The sequence below is a fragment of the Apodemus sylvaticus genome, chromosome 6 (genome assembly GCF_947179515.1).
Source record: "Apodemus sylvaticus chromosome 6, mApoSyl1.1, whole genome shotgun sequence".
Lineage (NCBI taxonomy): Eukaryota > Metazoa > Chordata > Mammalia > Rodentia > Muridae > Apodemus > Apodemus sylvaticus.
Window position 1 is genome coordinate 23,194,461 of NC_067477.1, and position 12,968 is coordinate 23,207,428.

General features: G+C 46.8%; 1 protein-coding gene across 8 annotated transcripts in view; it reads left to right on the plus strand.

Annotated features, from left to right (window-relative positions):
• Foxn3 (forkhead box N3) overlaps positions 1-12,968 on the plus strand; it is a 368,618-nt gene that overhangs the window by 214,334 nt on the left and 141,316 nt on the right. For all 8 annotated transcript variants that reach the window (XM_052185268.1, XM_052185266.1, XM_052185264.1 and 5 more), the window contains one exon: positions 4,434-4,546. In XM_052185268.1, coding sequence (XP_052041228.1) covers positions 4,434-4,546 — 113 coding nt within the window. The remainder of the gene's footprint in view (positions 1-4,433; positions 4,547-12,968) is intronic.

The following is a 12,968-nucleotide window of genomic DNA, read 5'->3' on the forward strand; positions in this document are numbered from 1 at the left end:
CACCACCTCCTCGTCCTCTTCCTGCTCGGCTGGTGGTTTACCTTTACACCACTTGTCCTGTTCCTCTCTGGAATATAAGGGGTTCATTAATATCTCCTCCCCGGTGACAGCAGTGAGGTAAATAAGAAGGGAGGGAGGAGAGGAAAGAAGGAACAGACAAGTGAAGGTTGGTCATTAGTGAGGTTGGGTAATGTTGGAAATATCCCCAGAAATGGCATGTGAGGGCCCTCAAAAAGTATCTCAAGGTCACCCAGAGAACACACCCAGTTCCCTCTCCTCAAAACAGGCTCCTGATGGCTGCATCCCCAAGGCTAGCCCTTGAGCCCACCTTAAGTATGTCGTCTCCCTTTACTGTCAGCAGAGACCTTCACCATGGAGAGGGGCGAGAAGGACGAAACGTCCCTGGTCACTGTTGTCTTAGACCAAGGTTTGCCGGACGCTGTTGGCAGACCCCTGCTAGACATATCCTCTACCTTTTTACTGGAATACAAATACACCTGCTAAGGCCTAGTGCCATACAGTTTGGAAAAGCAGAGTTTACAACAAAGAGTTCCAATGCTGAGGAGGGACATGGCCCAGCAGGGAAGAGGGCAAGGCCTGAGGTCAGACCCCAGCACATGCATAAAGAGACAGGCATGTGCCTGTGCCCAGCAGTAATCCTGGCTCTGGAGTGCAGCAAGGAGGACCCCTGGGGCTTGCTGCCCAACTGCCAGCCATGCCACTCTGCTTTAGGGTGAGGCAGTGATGGAGCAGGACAGCTGGCATCCTCCTCCCTTCCTGTCCTTTCCGCACAGTGCAAACAGCTTGCTTGGTACATGCCCAGACATGCCCGTGTATACACACACACACACACACACACACACACACACAGGGCCTTTCCTTAGGAATTCTCTATCTACTAGAGGAATTGGATTTGCTAAGTTTAACTGCAAAGTGCATTTTATAGGGCTGTGGGCCGTGGGGTTTGCAGGGCTGTGGGCTCAGGGTGATGCTGAGGCTGCAGAGAAGGCCCCTCCATCCAGACCTCTCCAGAAATCCGGGAGAGAATGAATCTTTTCCTGGTAAATTTCATGCAATTTTACCACCCTTAAAACTTTTTTCTTTTTTTCTCTTGTATGGTGATTTTTATTATTATTATTATTATTATTAATGGAGTTGGTGGCTCCTCAGGTAGTTTTTAATTAAAAAGATATAAAAACTTGGTTTTTACTTTTACTATCTTTACGTTAATCTTCCCAATCTTGTTTGTACATTGGTTTTCTCTGGGGGATATGATGTATGTGTGTGTGTGTGAGTGCATATGCAATCACATAATGCATGTACATACATGTGTCTATATCGTGAAAATGCACCCTTAAGTGAAGGCTTTTATTGTTTTGAATTCCTTAACATTTAATGGTCCATGACCTTCACAGTTATTTTCATTAAAAAGGTTTGCATTCTTGTTTTCAGAGGAGATGCACAGATTTCCACAAATACCCTGACCCTCAGAGTTATTACACAACTCTAATCAAATTACACCTTTCTGCAAGAGGCATTCAGCACAATTTTTCCTGACCCTTGAAACTTGAGCCTTCTAGTCCCAGTGCGTTTCCATTTCACAAGTTTTTAGCTGAACCATCTGAATTGCCACATGAACCCAAAGAGAAGGCTTGACAATGGGTGTGTTTCCAGCCTCTCCTACTGTCCCCAAACCCCAAGGTTTCTCTGCCTAGTGCTTTCCCCTAAAACCATCAGAAGTTTTGACAGGGTCCCATGGGTGCAGACCTAAGAAGCATTACATTTCACTTTTCTTTGGAATGCCTGCAGTTGTCAGTGCAAAACACATTTGCTAAAATGCAATGTATCAGTCAGCGCCTGTCTGGTGAGATAAACAACAACCCCCCCCCCCCCCAGACAAAAAGAACCAGCAATCTCAGATTTCTGTGGGGTCGGTATGATCCGAAACCACATGTACTGACTGAATTCAGAAACATAGGTTCAATGATCTGTGATACCAAGACCTAGGCAACAGGAAAATTCTAGAAGCTGGATGGTTGTCCGTGGAGTGAACTTCCCAAGTAAAGAAGATACAGTGGCCAGAGCCAGTGTGTAGGGTGCATAGGAAGCACATAGAGTCACCGGTGAAGGGGGTGGGTTATACTAGAATACCAAAAGAGTCTCACCAACATATCGTTCAGCCAAGACTATAACACGTGAGCCGTGGTCATTTTAAGCGCTTCAGTGTGCAAGAACCCCTACCGTGCCTCTGCTTGACCAAAAATCCCCATCAGATGTAAGGTTATGGAGCATGTCTAGTCAGGTGTATATATCCTCTGTCTTAAGATCTCTTCATGATACGTGCAGGCGCGGCCACTGCGTTAGGGTTTCATAGCATACGTTCCATCCCTGGGCCGTTTGCCTGTCTCTCACCAGTGAGGGAGCCATGGCTTGTCTACAGCTACATCGGAATGGTTCTGAGGCTCCAGACTTCTTCTTTCTTGTTCTTCAGCCTTCCACTCAGCGGCTGGTTCACTTTTTGGGGAACTATTCTGCACAATCTGGCCTTTATTCTATCTGTAAGTAATATTACTGCATCATAAACAGGATATCTGAGCTGGGACTGGGGGGGCACATTCTTGGCTTATCCTTGCTTACCCAAGAAGGCTGGTGGGCCCTGCTTGCTTTGTTGGGGGTGTTCCCAGGTGCTGCTGGGGCCATTTCCTGGCAGAAGTGTTTCTGTTGCATATAGGCTATGGCCCTCCCTGTAGCTTAGGACATGCCATGCATGGTTCCGCTGGCCCAGGGCTCAACTGGGAGCCTTTGATGAGGATCGGGCCAGCCCTCCTCCCACCTGCAGCGTGGTGGGTGCTTTGGTGGTTTTTTTTTTTTTTTTTTTTTTTTTTTTTAACTTCAGTGTGGTAACTCACTGTCTTCCCAGTTCTGCCCACACCTGCCCGCTCCTTACCTCTTGACTTTCTTTAAAGTATGCCATGCATCGTATTCCATAGGAAGAGACAGAGGATCCAGAGCCTGCCTTACTTGGAAAGTCTGTCAAACCCTGCAAGCTGTGCCAGACTTAAAAAAATGTATAGGAAAGGAAATGACTTTGAGGTCTTTGGTTGCCCAGATGATTAAAACCTACACGTACGTCTTCAGCATGCATGCCCTAGGACTAGGGACCAGGTGACTGGATGGTTCTGGGTGTGGCCTTTGATCCTGGCTTTGTGGGACTCCACTGTCTCCAGTACTCCGGAAACTGTTCATTCTAGGGGTCCTGCTGTTACTGAGGCCTGAGAATGGGTGTTGTGAATACACAAGGCTTTTAAGAAAACTATTTGGTGACGTGATAACTGAAATACAGACTAGAAAAGTTCTTCAAAGATTTTTGGAATGGCTTAGCTTTAGTAGTTCCACCCATGCAGCCTCCTTGTAATTTTCCTCCCTGGGTTAGTTTAAAGGTTTTCTTTGTTTGCTTTCCTAAATGTTGGAAGACACCACCAGGCTTTGTAGAGGAGAGTGAGGGAAATTACAAACCAAGCTTGGGTGGGGTGGGACTAGGTCTTTTAGGTTCTTTTCTTTCCAAATCTGTAAATATTTACAGATGACCTTATCAATGGTTTGGGTACACTGACCCAGTTGAAAGCAGGGCGGGGCGAGAGCAGCGTTCCCCACCCCCACCCCCACCCACTGTTAAAGCTGAACCCATTGCCTCCAGCCAGCCCAAAAGTGGCCTTCAGGGAAAGCTGCCCCCCTTCCCCCCAGGGAACAGTTGTCCCAATTTACACTTTTAAAGTGTGTCCTCTTCTAAAGATTCCTAGAGACTAGAGCAGATTGCTGTGAACTGGATACTCCTCTCCATAAAAATAAAAAATACATTGAATTCTGGCTCAGGTTTGCTGGGCCTTTTGTTTCTGAGGGGAAGGTAATTATAAATTCCATTCCAAGTATAAATGTTCTTTTGTGATCAAGTTTCTTCAGGGGACTGGATACCAAAAACAATGAGTGGACTAAGTTTCCATTTTTTGTAAGATCCCACCAGGATAATGTGGTTTGAAACAGCTGGGGTTTTAGAGCAGAGGTGGAGCTTCAGGGCTGTCTCAGCGGCCAGGAACGTTGGCCAGGTTATAGATTTTTTTGGAAGCGACTGAATATTCCTTCAAATTCATACTAAGAAATAAGGGATTCTGGTTTGGGGGTAGTTCAGATATGAAAATCAAATTGTTGCATCAGCGTGATCTGGTAACAACATGCGTCTCTGACCTTTTCTGTCCAGTGCAAAGAACAGCAAGCATTTAAAGGTGTCCGGTGTCACAGGCAACGTCTAAGTCTGAGAAATGGGTAGCAAACCAACAGAGACCTCTGTAGAGGAATTGCAATATAGCCATGCATTTGCCTACCACAACATACTCTGTACTGTATTAATACGTTCTCATTTTTATTTTTCTTTGCAGAGTATTGGGAAGGGGTCATTGTGGTGCATAGACCCAGAGTATAGACAAAATCTAATTCAGGCTTTGAAAAAGACACCTTACCACCCACCGCCGACTCCTCAGTCTTATCAAAGGTAAGTAACTCGGACTATTGGATTTTTTTTTCCTTAAAGTCTCCTGGAATTTTGTTATATATACTAATTTAGTTTTAGTCTCTAAAACTAATTTAGTAGGCTATATGCATGTTTTAAGAATAACTCCAGACAAATGGGAAAAAGAATTAAGTACGATGAGGGGGCACATCCATTGGTGATGCCTTTCCTGGGATGCTTACCACTTCTGCTGCTCCGGGAGAATGTGGCTCCAAAAGGGTTCCTGGTAGGTAAGATAGCGTCTTCCTGGCAGGAAAGATAGCATCTTCCTGGTAGGTAAGATGGCATCTTCCTGGGTAGAACCATTTACAGAGGAAAGTGGACAGCTTTCCTATCTCTTGAGTGTCACGGTTCGAGCAGTGAGGCATGCAGGTGAGGCACCTTCCCCTGGCCTCACTGCAGAGATGTGGACCGAAGGCAGGCTCAGTTGTTGTCATCCGGTTTCCATGTCAACGGGCTCCTGAGTGATGGGTTTGTTGTGGTTACTAAGTGTTTGCCTTGAGAACAGTGGCTGCTTTCCCTCCTCACGAGTCTGTCTGTCATGAGATTGAGGTCACGAGTGCATTTTTACTGATATACAATGGGAGGGGTGTTAGGTAGATTGTTTAAAAAGCATGTTAGTGCTAGGTTAGAGGAAAGGCCGCATAGAACAAAGAGCTGGATTTCTAACTGTGTGTGGAGTCTTAGCTGTTCACGGTGCTTGTCATCAGGCCCACCAGGAAAGTTTGAAAATTACTTTGTTATTTATGTGTACAGCTGTCTGTCCTGCATTTATGTCTATGTGGCATTTGCATGCTTGGTGTCTGTGGAGGCCAGAAGAGGGCATTGCATCCTCTGGAACTGGAATTACAGATGGTTTGAGCCACTGTGTCAGTGCTAGGAATTGAACCTGGGTCCTCTGGAGGAACAGCCAGTGGTTCTTAATCACTGAACCATCATCTTTCCAGTCCCCTACTGAGAAATTCTAGATGTGTAGCAGCGTTTCTTTTGTTAAGTACCCAGTTAAGAGAAACTGCCAGCGGAGTAGACATTTATGTTAATTGGGAATGGCCCGATGTCAGAAGGCTGGGGAATTTTACAGTCCACTTACAGATTTTTCTGTTCTGATGTTTGTTCTGCAGGAGGGCACACCGAGTGAGCCTTCCAACGTGGCATTAATGAAGTTCTTGTGCGTTCCATCACAGGCCCTAGACAATCAGTCTCCGGCAAGAGACAGGAGAAGCAGCTGGGCTCTATGAGAAGACTGCTGTATGTCTGCCTTTGCTAGGCGATTAGCGTGATGGTAGCCATAGTAACTGGAGTGTCTCCATAGTAACTCGTAGCTGAGACAGGTGCACTTGCATCACAAGGCTGTTTGTTGCCTGGCAAAAGGACAGGCCATTAGTACTTAGACATAAGCCGTTGCCTTAGAAACAAATAACCCTACATAGCAACTACAGTTGGTTCGCAAGGGTATTTTGGGGGGGGGCTTAGGGGGGCAAGCAAGGTTGTAGCTGCTTTTGTCTGTGTTCATAAAAATCATTGGAAGCGTACTTTATTTGAAATGACAACTCGAGGTCATATAGCTGTACGAGGAAGAGATGGGATTTTCCAGAGCAGCCTAATCTACATGGAAGCAATGTCCAGAAGGACAGAGCCATATGCCTGCCTCTCTCCTTGTGATTGTCGCCATTCCTGAAATAGAAACTGGGATTGGCGTAGAGAGTTGCTCATGTAGGGGTTTGGTGGGGAGCCTGGCACTAATTATTGCAATATTGTCGATACTCAGTTTCTAAGCCCACCCCACTCGTTTCTCTAGTTTCTCCCCTAGAAGTATGTCACACCCGGTTGCTTCTAGCAAGTTAGAAGTGTAAGTGTTATTCACTGGGTCATGTCATTGGTTCATTTAAGCCAGTGTCTTGTTGCCAATTGTGACCTCAAGGGAAACACTGCAATTATTTAATAATTTGAAGGATTATAATAGAGCTCTGGGGGCTGCAAGTAGAATATACAGAGGCCAGGGGTATTGTGAGCTGGCTGTAGCCTAATGACTTCTCTTGAGTCTTAATAAAAATGCAGATGAACCAGAGCTTTTATAGTAAATGATTTCCAGATGACCACTTCAGATCCAGTTCTGTCCCTGGCAGTTAAATGGTCACCCATGCAGGTACTTAGATATCAAGTCCATCGAGATCACTGGGCATAGAGTGAGGCGGCAGGTGAGATTCCAGCCCGCAGCTTCATGGTTTGGATCCAGAGAGCACCTTGCTCTCTCCATGCCATTGGAAGGGTTTGCTTGAGGAGCCCATGGTGTGAGAAGTCACATGGAAGCCGCCCCACACCGGATAACTGGTAAGGGATCTCTGTGTACCAGGCCACTTGTTGATGTAATTCTGGGAAGCCGGAAGTGGAACAGCCACTCATAAACAGATACCAAAATGCTGAGTTAACCTGATCGGGCCAGGTCTGCTGTGACTCAAGGGATCCTTGTCAGCCCATGTGGAGTCACTGTGAAGGGCACCTGGGTAGTGTTTGGGCTTCCACGGAGCTGGTATTTGGCATGTGAAAGGAGACAGTGATTATACAAGAAGGGCAGCTCTTGCTGTCCCTTGCAGGTGTCCTTGCTTGGCAGCAGTGCTGGACTGAGCTGCAGGTGGCTGAAGCTCTGCGAGGAAATCCAGGCGCCTGAAAACACTGCCCCAAACCTTGCTCACATCCCAACAGAATACTAAACATTGCATTATGTTGACTTGCACCTGTTTTCCAAGAATTTGTTAGAATGTTCCTCTACACCTGCTTTATCTTTTTTACGATAAATACTGTTTTTTAACTAAAATTTGAAGAGCTGGGTGAGTTAGCCTTTGTATTAATTTCCATAGGCCACCCTGACAAAGTGCCACAGCTGAGTGAGTCCGACAGCATCAGGGATTGCCGCTCACCTGAGCTGCTGCGAGCCAGAGGTGTTAGCAGGGCTGGTTTCTTCTGGAGCGGTGGGAGAGGGTCTGGCCCAGCCTCTCCCCTGGTTCTGGTGGCTTGCCAGCTATCTGCAGTATGCCTTGGCTTATATTTCACGTGACTGTCTCTACCTCCGTCCTTCTTAGGAGAACGCTAAGCCTTCCTGATTAAAAACCCTCCTTATTCCAGTGTGACTTAACTTCTCCACTGACACAAATTTGAAATACAGTCACATTGTGAGATACTAGAGACCTAGGACTTCTGGGTAAGATTTTAGGAAGTTGTAATTCAACCCTTAGCATTCTGAGGAAGCAGAAAGTCCAGGTGTGTTGAAATGCAAAATGGTAGGGGAGTTTTAGGACATCCTGAAATTGCCCCTAAGAGCTAAGTGATATTATTGCATTATAAACAACATATAAACCAAGTGTGTGAGCTGGAACTGATAGATACAAATGAGGCCCATTTCCCATTCACAAGAATCCCACGTAAGTGATGGGAACAGGACTTCTTGTAACGAGTGAACAGTTGCGGGGACCTAAAGGATCGTCTTAGTCAGGGTTTCTGTTGAGGAGGGCTCCTAAAGGATTGTCTTAGCCAGGGTCTCCATTGCTGCAAGGAAACACTACGATCAAAATGTAAGTCCGGGAGGAAATGGTTTATTCAGTTTACACTTCCAGATTATTGTCTATCATTGAAGGAAGTCAGAACAGGAACTAAACAGGAACCTAGAGGCAGGAGCTGATGCAGAGGTTATGGAGGAATGTACCTTACTGGCTTGTTCTCCTAGCTTGCTCAGCCTGCTTTCTTATAAAACCCAGGACCGTCAGCCCAGGGATGGCGCCACCACAGTGGGCCCTCCCCCTCTGATCACTGATGGAGAAAATGCCTTACAGCTCTTCACGGAGGCACTTCCTCAGCTGAGGGTCCTGTCTCTCTGTTGGCTTTGTGTGTCAACCTGGCACACACAACCAGCCAGTACAAGGGTGGTTATAGTGAGCAAATGCTACTTGTCAATCAAAGCTCCTCCTCTGGGGCATGAGAGATGGCTCAGCGGTCAGGAGCACTGGCTGCTCTTCCAGAGGACTCAGGTTCAAATCCCAGCATCCACGTGGCAGCTCCAAAGCTGAAAACACATGTTGCACAGATATGCCTGCAGGCAAAACCCATCCATATGCATAAAATAACAATAAATAATTTTTAAGCTCCTCTTCTGCCCTGCGAAGGCGACAACAAGCATGCCTAATATGGCGGCACATTGTGCAGTCAGTCTCCTACCTCTGTGACGATAGCTCAGGTAAATACTTAGGGAGAAAAGAGCATTGGGGCCTGCGGTTCCCATTCGTAGCCCTCTGCCTCCATTACTTTAGGAAAGTGGCAGCCGGTACCTGCACCATGGCAGGAGCACTTGTTAGTAGGGGCTGCTCACCTCATAGTAGGGCAGCAGAGCGGAAGGAAAGGGACTGGAGTTCGAATATTTCCTTCAAGATCACCCCTTCTATTACCTAGCTTCCTTCTAGTAGGTCCTGCCTCCATTATGTCCCAGCCACAAACTAATGACGACTATCCCTTTAGCATACGGGTCTTTGGAGTAGTAGGGGCCTGTAAATTCTAAGCCAAAAGCTGGTCTTTCTGCTGAAACCCATAAGCTTGTTTTGACCATGAGGAAAACTCAAACAGTGGCTTTGTCCTCCATGAGGATGTCTCCAAAACCCTGAGCTGGCACTCCTCACAGCCGCTTAGGTCATCAGAAGCAAGGAATGTCTGAAAAACTTGTGCAGACTAGAGGAGGCTGGGGAGACGTGGCGACTACAGAGGAAACATGATCCTGGACCAGAAAGGGATCGTTAGACAGAAAAAAGGTGCACATCAATAGCTTGTGCATTCAGCTGAAAGTAATGTGCTCGTGGTGACTTCTTCGTCATGACAAATGTGCTGTAGTAATGTAGGATGTGTGGTGGAAACCTGAACTGGGGACATTCCCCAAGTTGTAGCAGAACGAAAAGCTAGCTCCCCAAACACAGAGCCACTGAAGCGCTGACCATCAGGCTTCCTCCGTCCTTCCACCCTTTGTAGGAGCCACTGAGCCACAATAAGGGTGTCACCGTCATTTAGCAAGCTCAGTTCTTGGCTCTTTCTCATTGTGAAGTGGTGCTCAGCTGTGCTTCATAGAGTCCCAGAGGCCGAGGTCTAGGCCGAGGTCGGGGACTGTGGCCAAACCAGCTTGCATCAGGACCGCACACCTTTGCCAAGGTTGGTGCAGGCGTGGGCTGCAGAGGAGGGAGGGAGGGCTGTTAGTTCCGCATGCCTTGCCCTTTCTTCTGTAGAGCACGGGCGGGCTGATTTAATAGTTAGCGTCTTTCCTGTGGCAGCCAGCCCTTCCGAGATGGGGCCTTTCTCATGACAAGGATAGGCATGCTTCTCATAGATGCTGCCAGAGCATCTTCTGAGCTGTGTTCTGTCAACTTTAATTACATTTATTTATTTTGTGCATATGTGTGCATTCACATATGGGGGTCAGAGGACAACTTGTGGAAGTCTTTTTTTTTTTCTTCTACCAACCACGTGGTTTCCAGGAATTGAGCTTGCGTCGTCAGGCATGGTGACAGGCACCTTTCTTTAACTGCTGAGCGTCTTGCCAGCTTCCCATCAACTCGTAAATGAAATTGCCAGCCCCCCCCCCCATGTCTGATGGTTAAGTTAAAAGATAGCACTCTGGTGGGTGAACTAAGCTGTCATTTGGGGACTTTATGGGGTGGCAGTTAAATGTTGACACTGAACTGATGTTCCAGCCGCAGTTGACACTGTTACCAGTGTTTGTGACATCAGATTGCTGTAGCAAGTCTTGGGTGCTGCACCAGGCAGGGCGCTTTCTGGATCTTCTTGCATGATCGATCGGTTTGTACAGGATGGAAGCAGCCGGGCTTAGTAAGCGCGGTAGGTTTCCTGGTGGATCTCTAGGAATCCCTGTGTTTCAGCAGCTTGGGCTACCGAGGCCGACTGGGCTGGGCGGATGGGCTCTAAGTGGTCAGAGGAGACTCAGACTGAGGGACTCCTATTTTCCCATCTTGGTTCTCGTGACTTCTTTAAAAATTATTGCTCTGAGAATATTTCACCATATCTCCTCATAATTTGTTTTAATGTGGTGTGTAGAAACAACTTGAAGAATCTTTTCTTCTCACTTTTTAAAAATGTGATAATGTTCTCCATGCTCTTTCGGTCTCTTTCTCTGTGTCTTCCCGCTTCCCTCCCGTTTCTGTCTCTGTAGCGGTTTAATAATGTGTGTCTCTTCCAAGCATTCTGGTGCTTCTGAGAGTAAGGTTCTTTGTGAAATGGTTGAGTTTTTATGTTCAGTCAACAGTTTCAGTGGGTCCTTCCTGCTACTGTGTTTTAGTGATTCATCTTTACAATTTTAAATAGAGTAATCCAGCAATCTATGGTCATTGTATAGTCACCGGAAGGGCTCACCCATCTGTTTGTTTAGACCGAGCCGAGAGCCCACCAGGTAAATAGTGTTGGTTGAAAGGGTCAGATTTAAGACTGCTCCTGGCCCCTAGGGAAAAAAGCCTGCGGAGGAAGAAAGCTGTTGGGGTGCTTGGGAAACAATCTTAGACAATTAAGAGATCAGTGAGTTCTGAAAGCGTAACATAACATTGTTATGGTACTGGAAATACTGAATTTATTTATACACAGCAAAAATAACTTATTCAATGCTTGGGTAGGATGATACACCTCTCCCTCTCCCCCCCCCCTCTCCCTCTTCACCCCCTCCTTCAGTTTAATTTTGTAAATATGCGGTAGAACTAGAAGCCATAGTGAAGCCAGTCTTAGCTTGCACAGAGGGCGTTCAGCTGTTAGATCATTGTGATCTTTTGTGTTTCCATTCGGGCTAGCCTGAAACACACGAGAAGACTCGGGTTGGCGCCATCCGAATGGAGCTCCGGCCTCATGGCAGGCAGCACATCTGGTGGGAGTCATGAGTGGGTCTCTGAATGCCCTCTGCTGTCGGGACACATTTGCATAAACTTTATTTTTAAAGGTTGGTGTTTTATGTATTTGGAAAGTTATGTTTAAGTTGGTACTTTTTCCATAGAGTCATTTTTTTTTAAAGGAATATTAAAAGATTGCAATCGATCCGCCAGCCCCATTGTGCTAAATTGCTAGGTGAGCAGGCTGCTGTGGTGAAGCAGACACGGGCGCTCTCCGCACTAGTATTTCTAGATGTGCGGCTCATCTTGTCAGAAAAATTGGAGTGGGTGGGTAATGGAAAACATTTCAAATATAGGAATACTCTCTTATTTGTAAGAGTTATGCTGCCCAGTATGAGCTTTAAAATCCATTAGTTGACTATAATTTTATTTTCATATCAAATCACATTATCTATTGACTTCCATTATGTTCTGTCAGTTGGTCTCATAGAATAGTTTTGACCTCAGCGTTTGCCTTGGGTGTGCTGTGTATTGTACATTTAATTCTTATTCAGAGTTGCATGGTTTTATTTACTTGGAAGGCAGCCCGTGTTATCTTGGAATGGTTAGATTCTAGGTGCATCTCATGAATACAGGGCCCATTCACTGCATCTCATTCTGAGTTCATACTTGGAAGCCAAACGTGTAAGCGGATGACAGTGTCTCTTTTACTCAGGTACTGAATAAGATTCCTGTCCCAGGGAGCCAAGCTAGTTGGAAGGATTTGTCATCTTCTGTGGTCTTGGGGTACCGCAGTGCCTGCTTCATGTTTGGAGGGAAGTGTGAGGAGTCTGCTAAGGTTCTGTTGCCCTAACTCCTGAGCCAGGGAAAACAAAGACGCAGCGGCCTCCTGAGAAGAAGCTGAGGTTTGGATGGAGCCCAGAGGGGGGCTGCAGGCTTTCATATTTGCTTCCTGTCTGTTTGCTTCTCCAGACAGCCCAGCTGAGGGCCTGGCAGCTCTCTCACACCTGAGGGGTTGACTGCAGATGGGGCTGACTCGCAAGGCAAGGCGCAGTTGGTTGTCAGGCCTTCCACCCTCCAAGAAGGGGAAGAAAGGGATCTGTGCTGGAAATAGGAAACAGCTCTAGACAGGGAAACTGCGTGGGAAACAAGTGATCTACAACAGGAGAAAGACGGCATTTTCGTTGTTTTGGCTAGCGTGTAAAATGACAAGTGATTTCTTCAGCAATGAAAAACAACCAGCCCCAAACCACGGCCACACCGGAGCCTCCACTTTCTCCAGACTTAAAGAGGACGCGGGCACTGTCTGTGAGGTGGCTCAGCTGGTAAGGCCCATGCTCGGCAGTCACCAGTGCCCACAGAAAGCTGGAAGGAGAAGACCAGTTCTGAAAGCTCTCCCCTTACCTCAGCACACGTGGACACTCAACCACGCACGCATCAGTAGAAAGGGAATGTACAATATGGAGTGGGAGATGCGGCTCAGTAGGTAAAGCGCTTCCTGTTCAAGAGTGAGGGACATGAATTCAGTTCCTTCCAGAACCTGC